The sequence below is a fragment of the Phycodurus eques genome, chromosome 17, assembly GCF_024500275.1.
Source record: "Phycodurus eques isolate BA_2022a chromosome 17, UOR_Pequ_1.1, whole genome shotgun sequence".
In the NCBI taxonomy this organism is placed as follows: Eukaryota; Metazoa; Chordata; class Actinopteri; order Syngnathiformes; family Syngnathidae; genus Phycodurus; species Phycodurus eques.
In genome coordinates this window covers 35,047-58,739 of record NC_084541.1, presented here as the reverse complement: position 1 = coordinate 58,739, position 23,693 = coordinate 35,047, and the positions used below count along the sequence as shown (strand labels likewise).

At 40.7% G+C, this 23,693-nt stretch overlaps 1 protein-coding gene across 5 annotated transcripts in view; it reads right to left on the bottom strand.

Annotated features, from left to right (window-relative positions):
* sptbn2 (spectrin, beta, non-erythrocytic 2) overlaps positions 1 to 22,674 on the bottom strand; it is a 41,199-nt gene extending 18,525 nt beyond the window's left edge. For 2 of the 5 annotated variants that reach the window (XM_061701822.1, XM_061701824.1), the window contains exons 1-2: positions 22,233 to 22,674; positions 14,374 to 14,569 (exon numbers count right to left, since the gene is read on the bottom strand). In XM_061701822.1, coding sequence (XP_061557806.1) covers positions 14,374 to 14,530 — 157 coding nt within the window. In that variant the 5' untranslated portion in view covers positions 14,531 to 14,569; positions 22,233 to 22,674. Of the gene's footprint in view, positions 1 to 8,925; positions 9,582 to 14,373; positions 14,570 to 22,232 lie in introns of those variants that run through there. The other 3 variants (XM_061701823.1, XM_061701825.1, XM_061701826.1) reach the window with 2 other exon arrangements.
* Positions 22,675 to 23,693: the final 1,019 nt, after the last annotated feature.

Below are 23,693 nucleotides of genomic sequence, written 5' to 3'. Positions count from 1 at the left end.
GAGTATATTGGTAGAAGGATGATGAGGATGGGGCTGCCTTGCAAGAGAGCTCGAGGAAGACCAAAGAGAAGTTTGATGGATGTCGTGAGGGAAGACATGAGGGCAGTTGGTGTTCGAGAGGAGGATGCAGCAGATAGGCTTTTATGGAAAAGGTCGACGTGCTGTGGCGACCCCTAAAGGGACAAGCCGAAAGGAAAAGAAGAAAGAAGTATTCTGTTTTTGAAAATCATTTTCAACCTATATTAAATTAAATACACCACAAAGAGAAGATATTTAATTCTCAAACTGATGAATGTTATTATTAACATTTCAAGGGTAAACAGGTTGATTGGAAACAGGTGAGTGTCATTACTGGGTATAAAAGGAGCATCCCTGAAAGGCTCAGTTGCTCACAAGCAAGGACGGTGTGAGGTTCGCCACTTTGTGAACAACTGCATCATCAAATAGTCGAAGAGTTTAAGAAGAACATTTCTCAATGTACAATTGCATCGAATTTAGGGATTTCGTCATCTAAAGTATGTTATATCATCAAAAGATTCAGATAATCTGGAAGAATCCCTGCAAGAAAACGGAAAGGCCCAAAAGCCAACACTGAATGCCTGCATTAAAAACCATTGTCCAAAGGATATTGCCACGGGGGCTCAGGTACACTTCAGATTGTCGCTACATCTACAAACGCAATGCCCATGGCAAAAGTAACTTTCACATCTGTTAAGGCACCATTAATGCTGAAACATTTTGGAGCACCATATGCTGCCATCCAAGCAATTTCTTTTCATGGACACCCCATCTTATTTCAGCAAGTCAATGCCAAGCCACATTCTGCACGTCTTACAACAGCGTGGATTCCTCGTAAAAGAATTGCAAAGAATTCCACCAACAAAGCTTGAACAATTACTGTCTTCCGTTCACAAATGCGTATTGAGTGTTAGTGATGTAAGACCGTGGTAAACATGCGCCTGACCCAGATTTTTGGGAACGTTTGCACTTTGCAGGCATCAAATTCAAAATGAGTGAATATTTGCAAGAAATCAAAGTTTAGTTTGAACATTGAATATCTTGTCTTTGTAGTGTATTCAATTGAATATAGGTGGAAAAGGATTTGAAAATCATTAGATTCTGATTTTTACATTTTACACATTGTCCCAACTTCAATGGAACTGGGGTTAGTACATAAACTATGCCATTAGGGTCACTGTATCGACAGTTTAGGAAGAGATTTTAATTTGTTAAATGAAAGTTTCATGACATTTCTGATCATTATATTCCAATGATTATACAAGAAAGCAGAAATAAAATTACAGTACAAATGGTTGTCACTATATTACTGAAATTCTAGAAAAAGAATGAATGAATTAAACTCTTAACAGCAGCTCAGACATATGGACCAGGGAAATAAGAGGCTAATCCTTCTCTACCAGCTAACAAGGTAGCCTTATTTCTCGGACATAATGTCTCCCGGCGGCCGACTGGTTAGAGCGTCAGCCTCACAGTTCTGAGGACCGGGGTTCAATCCCCGGCCCCGCCTGTGTGGAGTTGGCATGTTCTCCCCGTGCCTGCGTGGGTTTTCTCCGGGCACTCCGGTTTCCTCCCACATGCCAAAAACATGCATGAATTGGAGACTCTAAATTGCCCGTAGGTGTGAATGTGAGTGCGAATGGTTGTTTGTTTGTATGTGCCCTGCGATGGGCTGGAAACCGGTTCAGGGTGTACCCCGCCTCCTGCCCGATGATAGCTGGGATAGGCTCCAGCGCGCCCGCGACCCTAGTGAGGAGAAGCGGCTCAGAAAAAGGATGGATGGATAAATGGATGGATAATGTCTCCCTTCCTTTTGAAAATGTTATTCTGGCATGGCTCTACATGCAAATACTGGTATTATGAAAATAATAAATATAGCATATTTATATCCATGCATGAAAAGACCATTTACAGAGTAAACATCTTAAGTATGACAAGGTAACAAATAAAATCTGCCACATTGCAAGTTTATTAATAGCTGACGTCCTAAAGGGTAAGGTTCAGCAAACAACATGAGGAAACAAAAGACAGCAGTTGTGTAATCAACCACTCTGGCAAACAGAAGGAAAAAAAGAGTCTATTCTAAAATTTCCAACGTGCCTGCTAAGGTGGCGTAATACCACAGTGCACTACACTTGAACTACATTGCAGCTGAATGAAAGTACTTCCTCTTTGAGTTCTTTCACATGTAAAAGTGTGAAAGTAACAGAGTGGTTTTCGTTTCTACTGATCTTTCAAAATGTATCGACATGAAAGCTCCATTTGCCCAATGTTTTCACATTAGCCTATTAATATCTTTACATGACGAGGTTGATTTCTATCGCAACACCTTGATAACACTGCAGATGGTGATTCCAGTTATCCCAGAACGACTCAATGGCAAAATGATTAATCAGTCTTATGGTCCTTTCAAATTCTGAGATTGTCACTGCAAAATAAACTCTGAAGCTTGCTCAGCACTTCATGTAGGAAAGGGAAGCAACAATTAATTATATTGCGATGTTCGGTAAAAAGTTCATTATGCGCTAACAAGAAAGCAAGAGCCCTAAATGGGGAAAGAAAAGAGATGAAGATTTTGTGGCATTTTCTTTGGTATACCCTAATAAAGGCAGGATTATTATACCATTATAATGCCTCATCTACGCATAAAATGGAGAGGCAAAGTAGGATGGCATTTCAGTTTAGACAGCAGTAGAGGTTCTTGCAGAATCAAATGATTGTGTTTTAAAAAGGGCAGCATTGTGATGTTCCATGGCACACCCCTATTGTTACATGGCACACCTCTATTTATAAAAGAGTCTGCCATTACGGATCACTTTTCTGTACACTCAACTGACATTTTGTGGTTCAGTTTGAAAAAGCAAGGCCACATAATGCTGATTATTTTGATTGCCTTATGATACTGTACACTGTCACGGAATGCAGTTATTTGTCGTTGCTGAAACTACAGAGGTAGTCATAAATGATATCTCTCCGTGTCTCAAATGTATAAACAGTATGGATTCCAATACCTTTAAGATGTAAAGTGTGTGTGTGTTTTTAATCCAATTTTGTTAAAAAAAGGCCAATGGTACTTTTAGCGGCAGGAGAAGAAGCATGCAGGACAAGGGTCGTGAACCCGGCTGTACAACTGACGTGTGGTGGGATTAACTATGTAAATTATAAAAGTCTACAGGACGAGAGTATAATTGAGGGGATACACAAGCGATTCGCATATTCATGAGTTATTTGTTGCAACCGTAAACCGTGCACCGTTTTACATGACCAAAGACTGACAGAAATGTCCTGTAATTGCTGTGCCCGGACCGCGGAGTAGGAGGACCCCACCCAATCAATCGAGGGGCGCGATCGGGCCCGTGGGTCCACCCAAGACCAGCCCGGTGGATGGGACACGTCCCACACAGAACTCTCCAATTGAGGTGCAGTCAATGGGGCAGTGGACAGGAGTCTTGCAGACGACATGCTGCCACAGTTCAAGCGGAGTGACCCTAATGACAAGGCAAATGAAAAGGAAGATAGACCTACAAAAACACACATCCATCTATGATGGGTTTGCTGGTTATAATAAGCAAACACAAACTTGTCATCAGTAGCTCCTGTCGCAGATGAGTACACATCTTGTGCAGCTGTTTTCTCAAACAATATGGAGCTCGTGGGTTGTGTTATTTGTTCATGGGATGATAAGTAGCATTGCTTAATTTATTTTTTTTAAAGAGTTTACCAGTGGTTTCTTTCAAGCAGAGGATATAATGGCGTATAGTGAGATCACGTATGCAATCTTACTTAGCCGATGCCTTTTACGGTGTTGCTCCTGCGTTATTATTTCACTCCAAAACACACTGTTGATGATTATTATAATCTCCATTAATTGTACCAAATGCGATGATACACTTGGCTTAGCGCGGCTCACGTTTTTTCAAACACAGATGATACAATCAAATATTTAAAAAACAATAATCTAAAGGCCAAGTCTCATGCCGATCTATGAAAAAAAACGTGTAATAGCTCACTCTTCAGGAACAAAAATGTATACCTATGTTTCACAGAATATGTCAAATATTAATTATTACATTGTAAATTGTGATAGACCTATTATTGGCCGAGCCGATATTCGGAATTTATACACATATCGGTATCTGCCTTTTTTTAAAATCCGTCAGCCGATCAACATAAAACTCTGTAAACTTCAGGGAACTAATTATTTATTTCTTTATTCAGTTAACTTTATAAGCGATGCTGCTGACCCTGAGAACTCTTCTCCTGCACTTTTTGTCTTTGTTTTAGCTTTTAATAAAGATAAGTAAAATATTAACATTTCAGTTAAATATATATTTACTGTAGAACACTTAAGGGAGCTATTTATTTGTTGAAGTTTTCCTTTAACTTTGAGATGTTGCTGAGCCTGGGAGCTCCCTGCACTTTTTGTTTGTTTTTTAAAACAAAGATGTCGCTTGTCTAAGATGAAAATAAATGAATAAAAAACTAACATGTTGCAAATCTAAAAAAAAGTTAAGTGTTCGAGTTTGAATTATTCAAGATTTTGACACCAATATTTGCCCTTTTCCAGCAAATAAATATTGGCTCCAAATATCGGTTATCAGCCACCATGACTACTAATAATCAGTATCGTTATCGGCCCTGTAAAAACCATATCGGTCTATCTCTAGTTGAAAGCACACATAACCGTACACTGATTTTGATCTATTACATGTGGCAGTGAGCAATGATTTATTGCTTTAGTTCTCAGAATTTACCATTTTCAAATTGTGCTAAAGCTTTGTGCTGTGGCCAAGCAAAAGCAGTTAGTCTAATACTGTGTTCCTCATTCAATGATGAATTAGTGTCTGGTTGTCCAACAAAAGATAAAGAAGAGCATACGCGAGGGGAGAAAAAGAGAAAGAAGCATTCTTTGAACTCTCACCCCTGAAAATGGGTTCAATACATGGATCACGGCATAGTCAACGAATCCAGCATCACACTGATGTGATGCATGACACTGCACTTTGGATCAGTGTCGTCACTAAGGGCAAGAAGTGACCCCGTCTGAAAATAGCTTACCATAGTAAGCATTTCACACGATGTGAAGTAGAGTACAGTCGACCTGACTGATATGGTCAAACATACCGGACTATTGTGATAAGCGATCACAAAAAGATACGAGAGAACTAGTTCGTCACAAAAGTAATCTTTTTTATGTTTTTCCCTGACGAGTTTTCTTCTCTCACCATTCCTGGTTCTCAGTTTTGGGATGAAATGCCCTTGATCCCATAAACTTCTGACATCCCAGCTCAGCCTGAGTTTGCATAATGATTGATTCTGGTCACCATGTCCTCAGAAAGAATGGGTAAACAAAAGTCTGCTTTAATCTGCTTTGATGACCTTCTCTTGGTCATTCCTTCAGAAGATTATGGTGGAGGAACGAGGAAATCCGTGGGAGCATGACTTTTGTCTAACGTTGCAGCTCAGTCATTTGAGGGAAAACAGATGCATGCTATTTCAATGAACAAAGGATACACACCACCAAAAATCTTTTCACCCTTACAGTTTTATAGTCCGCATTCAAAATTACACTTCAGGAGGTGATTTCCTGACTGCCAAGTAAGATCACAGAGTAGTCATTCACCATTCGTCATGACAAACAGATGGGTGGTGCTATTACAATTTGGGAGTGGCCGGTTCTATTGGTGAACTAATGAAGTGAATGTGAAAATAAATTCCTGTATCTGTAACTTTAATCCAGAGCCTCAACAACATTTAATGGGATCTTTGACCCATGCTCCAACCCTCTACAAAATGTTGTGCCAATCATATTTATATTTTTGCGTAATCGAGCTAACTGTGATCTGTCATTTTAATACCTGTGTCACAAAATGTGCTGTGATGGCCTTTGTAATTGTTTTTTAGTTTGTTTTTTTTTTCACAACACTGTGCAGCTCCACAGACACATGATTAGCAACAACCCAATCATTGTTTTTTAACTAAAACTTTGAATGTGTGTGCAAACTGCAAAATGGCACATACAGATGCAGAAGTCTTCATATTGCCCTTGTTATGGAAGCGGAACTGCCTTTGTTAATAGAAGTAGGGCTGTGGTAAAACTGCCACCTTGCAACATGAAGTACGTACTCTTTTTTTTTTTTTTTTCCCACTTATAACCGTTTGAGGTCACATGTAAAGCATAGCAAAGCAACACGTTTCTTTTTCATGAACTGAAACAAGGCTCACAGGCCAATAAGACCCAGACATCTGTTCAGGAAGCCTCCTTTTTCCCCCTTTTGTGAAGACAGTGAAGGTATCAATGTATGATTCAGGTCATGCTTCTCTGCCATCTGCAGCTGCAGTTGATAATGTGCAAGTGTGGGGAGAAAGGGACTGGCCAAGGCCGATCCCATGGGAGAGGAGACAAACAGGGACCTCTAAGCCACAACATCTGGACAGAAAACAGAAGTGAAATGTCAACAAAACAGTAATTGTCCCTCAACCTCCAAAATGGACACTGTCTTGTGACACACTTCCAAGAGCAAACTGTTCAATGTTGGTCTAACTGTACAAACAAAAAACGGAATTTTGATTTTGTTTGTGTGCTCGTGTGTGTTTCTATGGCTGCTGAACTCTCACAAAGTTAAACGTGACTCTTCAATACAGCTGCAGGGCACTTGAGTAAGAGCTTTCGATATATGAAGTTACAACACTCAGTTAGCAGTGAACTGCTAGGTTTGAAACTTAACCTTCGAAGTATCCACACAAAAACCGCTGCAGAAGACAATTGAAAGCTTTTACGGTGAAAAAGTATATAATATAAATGAGTACCAAAGTAAAAGGTACACTTAAGTGGTATGGTCTCAGTCCACTCACTGAGGTGTTTAAACATCTGTTTATTTTGTGTGGTTTATGAGCAGCGACTTAAGCATTTTAAAACAATCATGCTGGGTAGCAAATTAGGCCACACTATAGGAAAGTCAGTAACGTCCACAGGAGTTAACCCAGTGGGTAAAGGGAGGTAGAACCAAAAAAGTAATAATAATAAAAAACATTGAAATTGATTACACTGAGACAACAAACTAAAAAGTGAGTGTGCGTAAACAAATATTTTTCTTCAGAATTAAATTTAACTATGTGGCTCACGCTTTCATTGCAGCTATCTACTTTAACTGTGGTTAATGAGTTACTTTCCTTATCCTTCAGATATTATGTGCCAGAGAGTCAACTCTTGCTTTATGTGCTTTTGACTTAGAACCTATTTGTGCTCAAATTAATTTTAAATTGGAAAACAAGTGTAACCATTTCTTTTTTATTACAGTCTTTCATAATATAGCCACATTATCAGGACCTAAAATGAGTTTAACACTTTGGTCAAATATTTTGATGTTCCTCGACTTAAGTTAATGACTATTTGGTAGTACAGTCATATTTAACCACCAATGATGAATACATGATTTATCTAAAAAGAATTGTTAATCCGGCGGCACGGTGGACGACTGGTTAGCACATCATTCTCACAGTTCTGAGGACCGAGGTTCAAATGCCGGCCCCGTGCCTGCGTGGGTTTTCTCCGGGCACTCCAGTTTCCTCCCACATTACAAAAACACGCATGGTCGGTTGATTGAAGACTCTAAGTTGCCCTTAGGTGTGAATGTGTGCGCGAATGGTTGTTTGTTTATATGTGCCCTGCGATTGGCTGGAGACCAGTTCGGGGTGTACCACGCCTCTCGCCTGAAGATTGCTGGGATAGGCTCCAGCACGCCCGCGACCCTCGTGAGGATAAGCACAGCGAATGACTGAATGAATGTTAATCCAAGACAGGAAACATTGGGAAACGTGTGTGTCGAAAACAACGTTAGGAATGCTTCCATTTGTATGATGTGTTGAGGCCCAGACACTGAACTATGTACATCTGCAAATCGAGCCTACATCATGATTCAACACAGGGATGAAGGAGTGACACCAAGAATGAGCCTCAAGTGCAGTCAAACTGGAAATACAAGGAAGAGTTACTAATAAGACAATGTGACTATAGGTGTATATTTACAGTTCTGTCCATAATGCATCCATGTACAGCCTGTCCTTAACAACAAGACTTGTTTTCGTGTTGCATGGATATTTACAAATCCTGTCAATAGATCTGTGACTGTCTAAAAATCTCGAACTTTCTGATTATAGTACTCGATTAAATAAAATATTTTCCTCTTTGCAATGATATACACGTTTGTTCTTGGTCGTGTAAAACCATTTTTAATTTAATTCTACATTCATTAAGGTACTTATACCTGTTCATGTTATTTTGCAGCAACAACCTCTATATTGTTGGACTATAGCTGAGCAATGTCAAACGTGACGAGTCGAGTAGATTTACCCCAAACACCGCCCACTGAAAGAAAGGATAAGACAACGAACGCTCCTTTTAAGAGATCCACCGATGAAGGGCGGAAGTTTGCAAACACAGATCTTTATGCATACTACCGCCACAAAGCCAGTTGCATGCAGTGTAACGTGAACACATAGACGACTATGAATACCCTGTGGCCTGTGACAAAAGTGTCCACTCTAATGCATGAATGCTGAACGTTGTAAAAATAAAAAAAATAAAAAAGCTTTGACACAAGAAAAAAATAATGCGCTCCCACTACCCCCTTTCTGCTCTTAATAAAGTTATAGTACCAACCTAAAATATATTTTGGCTTCGTGCAAGCACTGTGCATTTGTACAATGTGTGCAGGGCATAGACAGAGCCATGCATTGTCATAAGCTCAGGACAGGTGGCCTAGTAATCAGGTGCCACACTGTTGCCCTGCTTTAGACTGAGCGGAAGCCTAACGTGTGTTTCTGAGAGCTTTCATTGATTGGCACAAATCCTTTCTTAAAAGTTTTTCTCTCGAAGTTAAATTAGCAGGTTGTAAGAACTCTTACCTTGCAGCTGTTTAAACCTTCCTTCCAGGATATTGGAGTATTGCACCTGATTAACAAATGCTGCAGGAGACAAGCAGGGCTCCCTGTCTCTGTGGTCCCATTCCATGGCCTTTTCTATGGATTTCCCTCCAAAATATTCCTCTTAGATGTAGTATGAAGGTGGGCTCTCCAGCATATCACAGCAAAAGGAAAACCTTCCCACTTTAAGACTGCATCAAATCCTTTCAACGGCTTTAGAGAAGATCAACCTTTTGGATATCCAGAACGTTTTGGTTGATAATTTTCTCTAAAGCATCACAACATGTTGAATCAGTAAGGCAATAGACGAGCTTGCAAAAAGTTGTAATCCTCTGCCTTGTCCAATGAAAATGCAAGGGGGGCGCGTCTTTAAAAAAAAAAAAAAAAAAAAAAAAACATTAACCAAACTGAAGAACAATATGGTCTCTGTTTTACCGCCTCGTGGGAATCATTTCACCACAGTTGTAGAGGTTAAAAAAAAAAGGTTGCAATATCTTGTGGTTAGAGCAAAGGAACACTGAACATTCCTCCCAACAAACTCTTCCTCCTCACATTTGCTGGAGCAGTGCGCTGAAGAGAAGGCTAACAGGCTGTGGTCGGATTGCTGTGTAAACAAAGCCTGCTGTGCCCTCCTCAGCTCATTTGTATAAGGTGTGCTTCTGAAGGAGGAGCTTCCAAAGAACAGTGGACAGAAGAGGGGAAGGGGGAGGTGTGGAGGTGGACTAAACCATTATGAGTGCGTTGCATGGTGTAACCGGAGGCAGATTACTCACGGCCACCCTAATTCCATCGAGCAAAGGGGTGTAGTCTGCCAAGAAGGCACAATCACGAAAGTGTGTTCTTATCCGGTGTCTAGCTGTACACTTCCTTCCCTCCTTCCTCTATCATTTTCTAAGACATGTATTCTTCCTTTTTCGTGTTCCTTGGGGCAATGTGAGACGAGGGAAGTTGTTGAGGGGTCTCAGCAACACAATAAGATAGCCCTACAAGTCCTAGTATTAAATTATGTCTTTCTTTCAGGAAGTTTATTAAGCAGGATTAGAAGTGGAGTGGTGTTATCGTTGTAAAACAATTGCAGATCAAGCTTTATTAACTCATTTGATGTTTTGTTAGATATGACGGATATACAACCCCAATTCCACTGAAGTTGGGACGTGTTGCTAAACATAAATAAAAACAGAATACAATAATTTGCAAATCATGTGCGACCTATATTTAATTGAATACACTACAAAGACAAGATATTTAATGTTCAAACTGATAAACTTGATTGTTTCTAGCAAATAATAATTAACTTGGAATGTTATGGCTGTAACAGGTTCCAAAAAAGCTGGGACAGGTTCATGTTTACCACTGTGTTACATCACCTTTTCTTTTAACAACATTCAATAAACGTTTGGGAACTGAGGACATTAATTGTTGAAGCTTTGTAGGTGGAATTCTTTCCCGATGTACAGCTTCAGCTGTTCAACAGTCCGGGGTCTCCGTTGTCGTATTTTACGCTTCATAATGCGCAACACATTTTCAATGGGAGCGAGGTCTTGACTGCAGGCAGGCCAGTCTAGTCCCCGCACTCTTTTACTACAAAGCCACGCTGTTGTAACACGTGCAGAATGTGCTTTGGCATTGTCTTGCTGAAATAAGCAGGGACCGTCCAGGAAAAAGACGATGCTTGGATGGCAGCATATGTTTCTCCAAAACCTCTATGTACCTTTCAGCATTAATGGTGCCTTCATAGATGTGTAAATTACCCATGCCATGGGCACTAACACAGCCCCATACCATCACAGATGCTGGCTTTTGAACTTTGCGTCCATAACAGTCCGGATGGTTCTTTTTTTATCTTTGCCCCGGAGGAGACGCCGTCTGTTTCCAAAAACAATTTGAAATGTGGACTCGTCGGAACAGAACACCTTTCCACTTTGCATCAGTCCATCTTAGATGAGCTCGTCGGGCCCAGAGAACCCGGCGGCGTTTCTGTGTGTTGTTGATAAATGGCTTTTGTTTTGCATCGTAGAGTTTAAAGTTGCACTTACGGATGCAGCGGCGAACTGTATTTACTGACATTGGTTTTCTGAAGTGTTCCTGAGCCCATGTGGTGATATCCTTTACACATTGATGTCGGTTTTTGATGGCGTGCCGCCTGAGGGATCGAAGGTCACGGGCATCCAATGTTGGTTTTCGGCCTTGCCGCTTACATGCAGTGATTTCTCCAGATTCTCTGGACCGTAGATGATGAAACCCCTAAATTCCTTGCAATTGTACGTTGAGGAACATTGTCCTTAAACTGTTGGACTATTTTCTCACGCACTTGTTCACAAAGAGGTGAACCTCGCTCCATCTTTGCTTGTGAATGACTGAGCAATTCAGGCAAGCTCCTTTTCTACCCAATCATGGCACCCACCTGTTCCCAATTAGCCTGTTCACCTGTGGGATGTTTCGTAACAGATGTTTGATGAGCATTCCTCAATTTTCTCTGCCTTTTTTGCCACCTGTCCCAGCTTTTTTGGAACGTGCTGCAGCCATAAAATTCCAAGTTAATGATTATTTGCTAAAATAAAGTTTATCAGTTTGAACATTAAATATGTTGTCTTTGTAGTGTGTTAAATTAAATATAGGTTGAACATAATTGCAAATCATTGTATTCTGTTTTTATTTGTGTTTAACACAACATCCCAACTTCATTGGAATTGGGGTTATAGAAGTAGTACATTGTGTGTCTGGGTGCCTTTCAGTTTTACATCACTGTAATTTACTTATTGGTAAATTACAGTGATGTAATGCACATTTATTACTCTCAGCCCAGTAATGACTATGATTTAAAATGGTGACAAACTGTCAGGAAAAAGAAAAAAAAAAGACAAAAAAAATAAAGAAAAAAAAAGAAAAACAAGCAATGATGCGTGCTTACATGTGCAAAGAATTATACCAGTCTATAAAGAGCGTGAGGATTTCGGGTCATGGCCTTTTCTCATTTGGTGGCCTTTGGTCTGGTCAGGGGGCAGAGTTAAAACAGACTGTTTGTTTTTTCGATCCATGTCCTGATGAGCAAGGAGCATCTGGTTTGTTCTCATTAGGAAATGAACTGCCCAGGGTCTTATGTGACTGTTTGTTTACGGTGGGATGGGGGGGGGGGGGGTGGTACTGGACTAATGAGATCCAACGAGAACATGCTTCTTCCTGATAGAGGCAATGAACAGAGAATAGAGAACGCAGTGTGTTAAGCACTAGCGAGAGGTGGGAGCTGAGCAAAAGAGAACTAATAACAATCCATGATTGCAATGGTCTGGTGAATTAACATACACTACACAGGACAAGGGAGAGTAAGACGTGAGTGCAGGAGGAGGGAATGAGCTGTTCCATGAAATGTCAGTATTATCCACAGCAAAGCACTGCACCTTGAGAGAGGTGAGTGTGCACAAACAAGCAAAACACACTGCTAGTACTCCCAGAAGAAAGTACTGTATAGTTGATTTCTCATGAGACCTCCAACTCACTCAACATGGTATTTATGGCAAACTTCAAAGACGAACACGGGAGAGGCTCGAGAAAGAAACAAGCAACTTCTGTACAGTCTGGAATAGTATAAAAGCTATTAAGCAGGAAAGGATCCATTGATAATACTGGTTTGAATGCCAGAGAAATGTGTAAGTGTACACAGGATGCAGGTCTTGTAAGTTGTAAAAGGTGGGCGGCACATTGCCCAGGGGGGAATATTTACTGCAGCATGTCAAAGAATGTGTACATCAAGCCTGTACTTGTCCAGCCATGATAGTATCACAAGTATTCATGTTGGAGTGCACACTTTTTGGGTGTTATTCAGGCAGGTGACAAAAAGCTGAGTAGAACAGGCCTCTACCTTCCTCTGATAATATGCCAGCTATGATATAATAATGGCTTGGTGTCAAGACAGACGGCTATGTAATGAGATGGATAAGTTTTATGGGGTATGAGGAAAGGAATCTCCTTGGATTTGTATATTAACATTAAAAGTCTTATTTTACACATTGTTTAACAACAATTGGACTCACATATCATCAACACCTTTGTTAGAGTTTGAGTGAAGTGTGTTATTCTGGGTGTTCCTGCCTCTTGCTCTGCTCTGCTGGGTTTTCCTCAATACTGCAAATTGTTATAGGTGAACAAGAAGACAGGTAAACAGGGCAGTTCACAAACACATGGTGAATGGCCAAGATGGATTTTCAATAGCACTGACCAAGCTTGGAAGAACCTCAAGAATCAAAGCAGATATGGTTGTGTTCAGCATCTCACAATCTTAATATAAAATGCATTTTTCTCCAGCCAAAAATATTGCGTATGCATAATATGCTTTTCAAACAACATTAAATGGCTGATTTCAGTGAACAGGCATTTTGTGTCTAATCAGTTTGAGACTCCACACTGGAAGAAGATGGGAAATGTCTGTTGTTACCACCTCACTCTTTCTCTGTGTATTGCTATGCAGTGTATTGAAAGTTCAGGTCTCTGACATGGTCCTCATTTGTATCTATTTCTACCTTGCCCTATAATAACCAAACTGCATCTCTTGGACCACAAGGAATTGAATTGCATTAGTACCTAACTAGAAAGCCTAATTAGATGTGTTCCGATTACTATTAGTCTTTGATATTTCCTTTCAATGTCATTTTTGTAGTTCTTTGAACCTTTATTTCAAACATTTATAACTGCCAAATACCAAAAGCTAGTCACAATAGTTTCTAAGGGTAAATTTGTACAACAATGACCCATTATAAACAAAGTTTTACATACTGAATGTCTTTTCACATTCACCTGCAAAAGCATCAGAAAATGTTATATGCATGCCAAGCCAATAGTTGGACACTTAATAAACTCTACACTACACTAGACTGCAACGCTGGTCTTGTTTAAATAAACAGCCTGAATGATTTTCTTCTGAATCTACTTTCAGTTAAAAATTGTCTCACGTAAACTACCGCAAAGTCTAACATCTAGCGGCCTCTCAGAGCTGTTTAACGTTTAAGTGAGACTGAACCCACCTAATCGTTGAAGCAAATCATTAAGGAGAACACTTAAGCCATGCTCAGAGGCAGACTTCACATACACCCCGAGTGATCCAATCACAAGTGGACAGCCCTAGCTAAAGGTACACGCTGGATCACATAATTGTTAGTCAGGGTGAAAGCAAAGGTGGATGATAAAAGGTCACCTAATCAGCAGCCCGACCAGAGACCATTAGTTAAAGATGGATTGCAGTCTATCTCTAGACTGAAGTGGCTAGGAAGATAAAGTCAGGACTGAGGATGTGATCTGGCCAGTCAAGGCAGGATCCCCTCTGCATCTTGAACAATGAAGTGTAATGCCACCCAAAAAGCTCTTATTGCTATTTTTTTGTCGAAAGTGATAAATAGACTAAATTCTAATCCGTTACATTGGTGAGGTAAACCATACCTGCAAGAGCTTTGATGCGCGAGCGCTCGAAGAGGCGCGCAGAACTATTTTCGTTGTCCCATTCGGTCTCTGCGGCCAAGTCCCAGCGGTTGTTGATGTCATTGTACTGCTGCTGGATCTCCAAGCTGTCAAAGTCTGTGGGCGAGATGGTGCTCATGGTGTCCAGGCGTCCAGACAGGAGGAAAACTCATCCAACCTAAAGTCAGAAAAGACAAAGTCAGTGCATACTGGGGAGGTGGGGGATATTGTAGAAAAAGCTGACAGCTGCACGGCTTTATATTCCAAATCAGATAGGAGGTTTCACTGTACAAATAGCTGTCAACGCTTATGTAATGAGATATTAGGCATTTGCTTTTTGAGACAGAAGCCAGTGTGCTGGCGCCTATTTCAGGTAACTCTGGGCGCGAGGCGGGGTACAGCCTGAACTGGTCGCCAGCCAGTTGCAGGGCATATATAGACAAATCATTCACACTTACATTCACACCTACGGGCAATTTAAGGTCTTCAATTAACCTAACATGCACGTTTTTATGAATGTGGGAGGAAACCGAAGTACCCAGAGAAAACCCACGCAGGCACAGGGAGAACATGAACTCCACACAGGCGAGGCCGGATTTGAACACAGGTCCCCAGAACTGTAAATCCTATTTGTTCCAACAACAACTTGAGCACAAATGAATTGATAATGCCAACAAATGTTGAGTGTATAGTATCCATTCTCTGTACCACTTATCCTCACGAGGGTCACAGGTGTGCTGGAGCGTATCACAGCTAACTTTGAGTGAGAGGCAGGGTACACCCTAAACTGGTGCTAAGCCAATCGCAGTTACTGTAGTACTACTGTACATTATACCTTTTAAATCAATGTATAGTATTACAGACACAAAATGAGTATGAACATACAAATCCAATCCTTGGGTGTAAAATACCCAATGGGGAATCTGCAAAGGATTAAACCCCACTATTTACGAGCATTGGCCAGATTAATGTCCTGATGAGCCAGTTCACTAATAACAGTTTTTTGAGTCTGCATTATGGTCATATATGATTTAAAACAAAGTAATCAAAATCATCTCTAACAAAGCATGACTTTTAAATGGAAAATGGTCCATCATCCTTTGGTTTATTATATACAGCTTGTGTTCTTGGCCCCATTTTAAGACCAGAAAACACACCATATAGACCCTCCCCCAATTGCATTATTAAGCATGCCAGAAATAAATGCACATCCATGAGCATGGCATTTGACACTGAAAGTAAACCTACTAAGTCAAGTAAAAATAAGCTACACACATTCTAGCTATTAAATTATTATTATTTTTTTAAATACAAATAAAAATCAAACAAAAGCTTGAAAATCCTATTAGCAGGAGATTAAGGAGTGGCTGGGAATAGGAACTAAAGGCAGGGATTAGTGAAGAAGACAGAACACAGCCTCCACATTTCCCCCCTCAACATTTCACATCACATTCAACTGAGCACACGACTGACGTAAAATGTGCTGTGTTGAAAATACTCCCACTAAACTCTGGGTCACAAATACATCATTAATAGGGAACAATTTCACTACAGCCACCAAACTGTGAACAATAAGCATCACTAATATGGACTGCAATATTGTTCCACTGAACACAATATTCAAGGCTGTAAGGTTGACACACATATTGAGAATTTGAGCCCCAATGGCTCTAAGAAATTACCCAGATGTAAAAAGGTGAAAGGAAGCACTAAAAAAAGGACTGTATCTCAGACTTTATCAGAGTGGCCAAGTCATTGCAAATGTGTCCGTGGGTGTGGTCAAGGGTGGGTGGGGGCAGAAATGGCATTGAGGTGACGGGTGTCTGGCAGAGAAGCAGGGCAATCCTCTTCTTGTTCCAAGTATGAAGGGTCGTTGTTTAGTGTCTGTGTTAATCTCTCCTCAATGGATCAGAAAAACAATCCCCCTGACCTATTATGATACAACCTATTGCTCATCCTCACACAAACACACTTAGTGGCAAGAAACCACACAGAAGCTGGGGTGACCTACTACACTTACCAACACCACCACCACCACCACAATCAGTATGACCACACACTGCCTGGAAATGAAACAGTTAATCCACCCACTCAGCATGAAATCATATACTGTACTGGAGTCTATTAGGCTTTGGCACAATGTGGGTCGGCTCAGCACTTTGAATCACACCAGCCTCCATGGTGCAAACAAGAACAAGAAGATAGTAGCAACTACATCTGTTATGGGTAACCAGGCAGGATCCTCGTGAGGACAATATTTTTTTTCTGGAGGTATCAGATGCACAGCCTAAAGCTAGTCCACAACAAAGCCCATTCGCATAGAGAACAGAAAAGGAATGGATGGTGAGACAGACAGCTGCTGAGTACAAAGAGAGGACATAAAAAGGGTTCCGTGAAAAGCAAACCCCTTTGAGGCATAATCAACAAATTAAAAACAAAATGAATATAATAATGACACAAATAAATGTGCCTTGGTCATTTTCAGCAAAAAAACAAATGCTAATAACACTTGCTGCTGTTCCTTAAAATACAATGTGGAATAGACACATTTTAATTGACGTCTTATTATTTAGAACAGATCTGATGCACCAAGTGAGAACATTAACTTATTCACTGCCATTGACGGCTGTTGAATTCAAATATCCATGTTAACACGGAGGCCTGGCAATGTTAAGAGGGGTTTGTCTGCAAAAAGGAAGTGGGGCATCCGGCGGTGCCTCGGGCCTAAACCTCATCCTCCGACCTGACAAACGCGTGTCAGCCTATTGTGCAGCTGCGCAAACTGAACACCGAGAAGAGCCAGCGGCGTGACGGAGAGCGCCACCATTCTTTCGGTCGCCCCTCTTTGTCACCCCTCCTTCTCGTCGTCCTCTTTGTGAGCCCATTCTCCTCGCCCAGCTGGACTGTTTGTCAATGCAACCACGTTAATCAGGAGCAGAGTAAATGAGAAATTGAGCCTAGAAGCAGTCGCCTGCAGGGAATTACATGGTCTGTGTAACTTAGCCAGCCACACAGACACTGTCCAACAGTGGAATATAGATATTACTGGGTAGACACACACAAAATACACTACAAAGAAACCTGACAGGTTCTTTGTTGAAAAAAATGGGCAGCAGGTAACAATATAATAATTGGAAGAGTGTAGAATGAAAATTCTGTAGTTAAAGTAGCTACCATTCGATATCAGGGCAGTGTAGTGCATGTGAGAAACAAAGCAATTACATTTGAAATGTCTTATCAATATCAGCCTATATATAAGCCTTGTCACATCAGACTATAAACGGTGCATTATGCAGCATTGTATTTCCTATCGTAGCAACTAGTCATAACAACCAATTCCAAAAGGTAGTTTTGGTGTGAAAACAACACCACACCCATGGTTAAATGGCAGCATCGTGGTTTTGGGATTCTTTTGCTTCAGTGGGAACTGGGGTGGGAGTAAAAATGGAGGGAGCAATTTACTGTTTAAAAAGAAATTAATAAAATAAACAAGCAGTACACTGTGGCCCGAAACCTTTAGTGTTTGCCAGAATGCTTAAGTAAGAGAGGAATTTCATCTTTCACCTTGTAAACGAGCCAAAGCAACAAAGGCATGGTTTCACCAGACGGAAACTAAAGTCCTGGAAAGAGTCCTGCATGCTATATGCTCGTTGCTCACCAAAGTATTAGTTTATGGTGTGCTAACTTACTACACAATCTAATTTGTTGGTCTAATGTTTTTTTGTTTTTTTTCTCAATTGAATAGTAAAGTTTCGAAATTAGATAGCATTTTCAGAGTGTCAGGTATGCACATGTCTTGCATTTTAACAGTGTGTTTACTTTTTACAATAACTGTTTCATCAATAAACCTGAAAATTGTTTGGAATTGATTGTTGATTAAGTGTGAGGTAATTGGGGCAAACTGGAGTGTACCACTTAGCTTGACTGATTTAGTCTCATCGAGTTTGTGGTCTTAAGACAGCAACATGACTTCAGCTGTGGGAAGTTGAGCTCAACCCATGGTACGACTCCTTCAGGCAGCAATCTTATGCTCAATACAACAATGGTATTGACACAGGAATTCAACACACTTAGACTGATGATACAACCCCAGATTTTGTCAAATACCTATCCAAGATTTCCATATAAGCTAAGTTTGCAATCCATTCATAATAACTGGTGTGGACATCATATGATATTGTGTGTTATGTGCTAAAGGAGCAGCCTAAAATCCGGCTTCCCCTCATTTCTTCAACATAAAAGCTCTGTACTTTTATTGTAAAAGGTTAACGTTCGCTTCATCGCCAGCACCCTTCCATATGACTGTACTGTCAGTGGTTAACTAAACTTCATATTTGATTTCAACGAAGTAAGGGTACACAGAGAGTTTAAATACACATTTGAACTCTCTCTGCAAACACAATAAAAGTCTCCCTAAAACTAAAAAGCCAGTGCCAAAAAATGGCCCCATACAATGAAGTAGTCAGCAGAGAGCTGGGACAGTTGTTCGGGCCTTTCCTGTTTGTAGCGATGAAGCTGCCAGGGGCATGTAAGCATCAGAGGCCCCTCCACAGGCTGCTGATCCCAGTCTAAATGCATTGCTGAATAGGACAGCAGGCTCTTTTGTTGACCTGTACCATCACATTCATCAAACAGTCAAGCCACCGTGCCCTCCGCACGCAGACACAGACATGTCACTTTGATTCAGCAAACCAGCTTTTTATACAGAATAATGGCAAACATTACTTTCTATTTTCCATCAGTGAAATCACGCGGCACAAAAAGGAAATGTGACAAAAGTGTGACTACGAGGGCAATGAGGGTTTTGCAAAACCTGTTCAGCTCAAGACCTAAATTTGAATATACCCAAACCAGGGATTAAAAGGATTCAGCCCCATGACGGTTTAATCAATATACTGTCACTTCAAATATATTCGAGAAAACAGAATGGTCCCACTCAATATCATACTGAGGTACTGATGAGCCAACAATTACCCTTCTACTGGGTTAATCTAATGTTACTGTGCAACAATATAATGAGTAACCTATTGTTTGACTAAATTATGTCTGTCTCTAAAACACTCACTTCAAGGACAACACCATGCAGTATAGTCGTAGTGAATTTCTTTAAAGGGTGTACACACATGCTTTCTTAGCATATTCATAGCATTGGAAACAAATGACTAACCATGCATGCAAGTTCTTTTTGTATGGTAAGGCCCAGTAGCCATACAACACAGGTTGTCTCCCATCTTAAAGCAAACATAAGCAAAGGCTTTTCTTGACTTTTGTCTGTTTCCTCTATGCTTATAGCTTGTCGATTGCAAAGCGTATAATGCTCTAAGCTACTTTATTTATCAAGCATTCTTGCCAAATGGCTTTTTGATGTTGCAATAAATTCATGTCAGCTTTGTTCTTTAATGTCTATATTATGGCAATACATTGGAGGGGGATTGGGTCGTGGGGATGAACTCGCTTTTGAATGTGGGTCTTGACCAGAAAATGTTTGGGAAACTCTGCTTTTTGGACACCCGAGAATTGGCCATTAATTATTCATGACTACAATATTTTGTTGTATCACACTATTCCGGCCACATATGCAGAGGCCCATTGTTAATTATTTAACACAGTACATGTGGCCATCTAATAATATACAACTAATCCTGCCTCAAGACAACTCCCTCAATAGCATTGATTTACTGTACTGTGTGGGAAAGTGGATATGTGGCCTTCTAGTGGCACTGTTCCATTCTTACTGAAAGGGGGCATGATAGGAAATTTTGCATTGTATTGTAATTGTAAAAATAATAATTTAACAACTTGGGTGAAGTCAAACCTACAAAAACATGTACTTTTCATATAGTAAAGCCAACATGTTAAAAGATGTGAAAGGATAACTGAATTGACACACTTGCAGAAGGTATCAGAAATACATTTAGTTGGTCTAGATTCTATAATCAGGCAGAACGTTGCGGTAGTGGATAGCACCTCTGCCTCAGAGTTGAGAGATCTATGTACAGTTTCCAGGCTCTCTCCTTGTTTGGGTTTTGGGGGGGTTTTCGAGATAATGCGGCTTCCTCCCACATTCCAAACACATGCATGTTTGGTTAATTGAAGCTCTAAGCTGCCAATTGGTGTGAATGATCGTTTATATATTATATGTGCTGTACTATTTACTAGGGGTGTATGTACAATACACCACTTCTCACCCAAAGTCAGCTGGGATAGGGTGCAGTTACTCACCACTCTAATGAGGACAAGAAGTATAGAAATGGATGAATGGATGGCTAGTTTCCATAGTTGTTGTTAGGTTAGGGGGCAGAGGTCTGAATACCAATCAATCATGCAATAAATGTAAAATTCTATCAAACACATAACATCGCTATGGCCATCTCTGGACCCAGTGACTAATAATAACACACGGAAGTCACGGTGCAAGCCCTTATTGGAGAAAAAAAAAAGACAAAAAAAAAAAAAAAAGATCACAGTGACAATCCGTAACATGACTCCTAAGTAATGCAGAGAAATGGTGATGGTATATGTTTTCCATGTATGGGACAATTTTCTGTCAAAAAAAGGGGAAGCTGCGACGCAGGATGGAAAAGGGACAAGGAAATTAACCAAACAAGTTTTCTCTTCACCCCATGACTGGCAGTGATGTATTTGATCAAGCTTGCAACAAAACACAGACCAGTTATAATATGTGTACGGGGAGCTATATTGATAACCACAGGCATACAATATTAAAGACAATTCCCTTATGCAGACACCGTAATGGTCAGGGCAAGAAAAGCAACTAAAAGTCATCAATCTGCACACACATATTGAGCAAGCATGTCCAACTGCCTTTCATTAATACTACCCAATTTAAAACGGGATGATAGGTTGTTTATTATTATGTATGTTATATTTTCAGTGGGTTAGTTGGCATACAATATGGTTTAATACAGCGATTCCCAACCAGATGCTGTTAGGGATGGATCATCACGTGTGACACCGGAAATTGTCCAATTTCACTTGATTGGTCCAAAAATGTAATTATGAATTTACTACATATAATGTATCTTTGTTCAACTATCTATGCCAGCTGGGTACAGTGACTGGCAGATCAATTCAATACTTTTCCACTAGATGGCAGACATAGATAATTGACCTGTGCATCCACTTTTTGTGATATTTTTGCTTGATGGCGTGCCATGAGATTTGTTTCTAATGCAAAATGGGATGAATCAAGGTTAGGAAACGCTGGTTTAATGCAAATGATTGTTTTCAATCATCAGTAGCACGCTCATTTTATGGCTGATGCATTCCAACCGTAACTCTTTGTTTTGTAGGCCATGCAGCATAAATCTGTGCCATTCATAATATAACAGCTGACGGTACAGACAGCGTGGCAATGTGTACATAGAGACAAACTAAAACCAGAAAATAGAAGACAAAGAGTATGCTAGCACGCAGGTAAACGTTGCTTTAGTGCCTCGTACTACAGCGCCACGTTGTGGACGTGAACGCACCACCATGAAGTTCGAATGTGGCAGGCTTTGACATGGATTCAAACAAAGGCAAAACAGACAGACGTCCTGATTGATGGCTCCTACTAACTACACACAAACGCACTCCTCGGCCAAGCAGCTAATATATGAGCGACAGATGAGCCAGTGTGATAAATAATAATTTAGTCATCATCGTGTACAGTAAACACATTGGCAAAGCTGTCTGTTGGCATGGGATGCTAATAGCGGCTGTGAGCTAACAGCAGTCACCTGAATGATAGCAGACGCTCCTCTCTCATTAGCTTTGTTATTAGTGGGTTAGCCAAAAAGCCAGTACAAGATGGAAGAAAAAGGGGCAAAGGTGCCTACCTCTTGTTTTGTCCTCTGTCTGGCGGCTGTTATTTTATTGTGCACTATCGCTTAAATATGGAATCAAAACGTACTTCCCTCGCGTTCAATCGACGCGTGCCACTCCGCAAACGTTAACGGTTTAAAAAGAAAATTATTTAAAAACGTTCAAAAATAATCCCAGATGACGCTAATGTCTCTCCGTTACATCCGCATCATCGAAAAATAACAAGACAATTTCCTCCTCACTTACTAACAATTCGCCGTATTATAAAAGCAGCAAAAAAAAAAAAAAAAAAAGGCCCTTTCGGAATCTAGTAGAAACACAAGAAAAGGGTCCGCCTGGGGAACATAACTGATGAGGGGCAGGTACCAGGCGGATATCCGCAGCAGCTCGTGGCCGAGCATCCGACGCTCCGCTCGGCTCGAACCTCGCTCACGCTCCCGCTGCTGCCTGCACTCCCCGTACAGCAGCCCGAAAGAAGAAAAAGTGTACAGGGTGCTGCTGCTGGTGGTCGGCGTGTGCGTGCGTGGGGGGGGGGGGCGCTTGCTGACCCTTCCTGGTCACATGCGAAGCAGTGTGCACAGATTCGGTGGTCTTCCTTCACTACGAACCGACGAATCATAAGAGAAGCACAATATGGTGCTGTCCCTGGTGCTAAAAGGAAAAGCCTGGTACCATCTAGTTTTGGATTCAGATTATTAATTTCTTTGGGTTGTAGTACAAACCCTCATTAATTCATTAATTGATATAGAAATTTGTGTAAATCACAAATAAAAACAGAATACAATGATTTGCAAATCCTTTTCAACCTATATTCCATTGAATACACTACAAAGACAAGATATTTAATTTTCAAACTGATGAACATTTTCAAAAAACACCTGTTTGGAACATTCCACAAGTGAATAGGTTAACTGGAAACAGGTAAGTGGCATGATTGGGTTTAAAAGGAGTATCCATGAAAGGCTCAGTTGTTTGCAAGAAAGGATGGCTAGATTAGACTACAGGATTTTAGGCCCGATATTACTGCCCCGATTAGCTATCGCAGCCGATTTCCCAGATCGGGCCGACATATTTTGTCGGGAATGACCAAATTTCTTGAAGTGTGACATAATCCACGACCAACGATTTGGGCCTACGATAGCCCTACGACACCAAAATGAATGATTTTTTGGGGGGATATCTTCCGTGTAGTGTGACATATCAACGACAACTCTCCGACAGCGCACCCGGACGTCGACCAATAGGATTGCGTATTGTGATCGGCGCTTCGCCCCCTGTTCTTGCCGTTGACAACATACTGTGTCGCCGTTGTCAACATTTATTCACAAAAAAACAATCTTTACCGAAGCTTTAGAGCATGATTCAACAGAATGCCGGCATGTTTACATAAAACCGTTAGTGCTACCACTGGCTTGCTAGGTTACATAACATTTTATTGCCTGCTTGCGAGCCGTATCGTATTAACAGTACGTGAG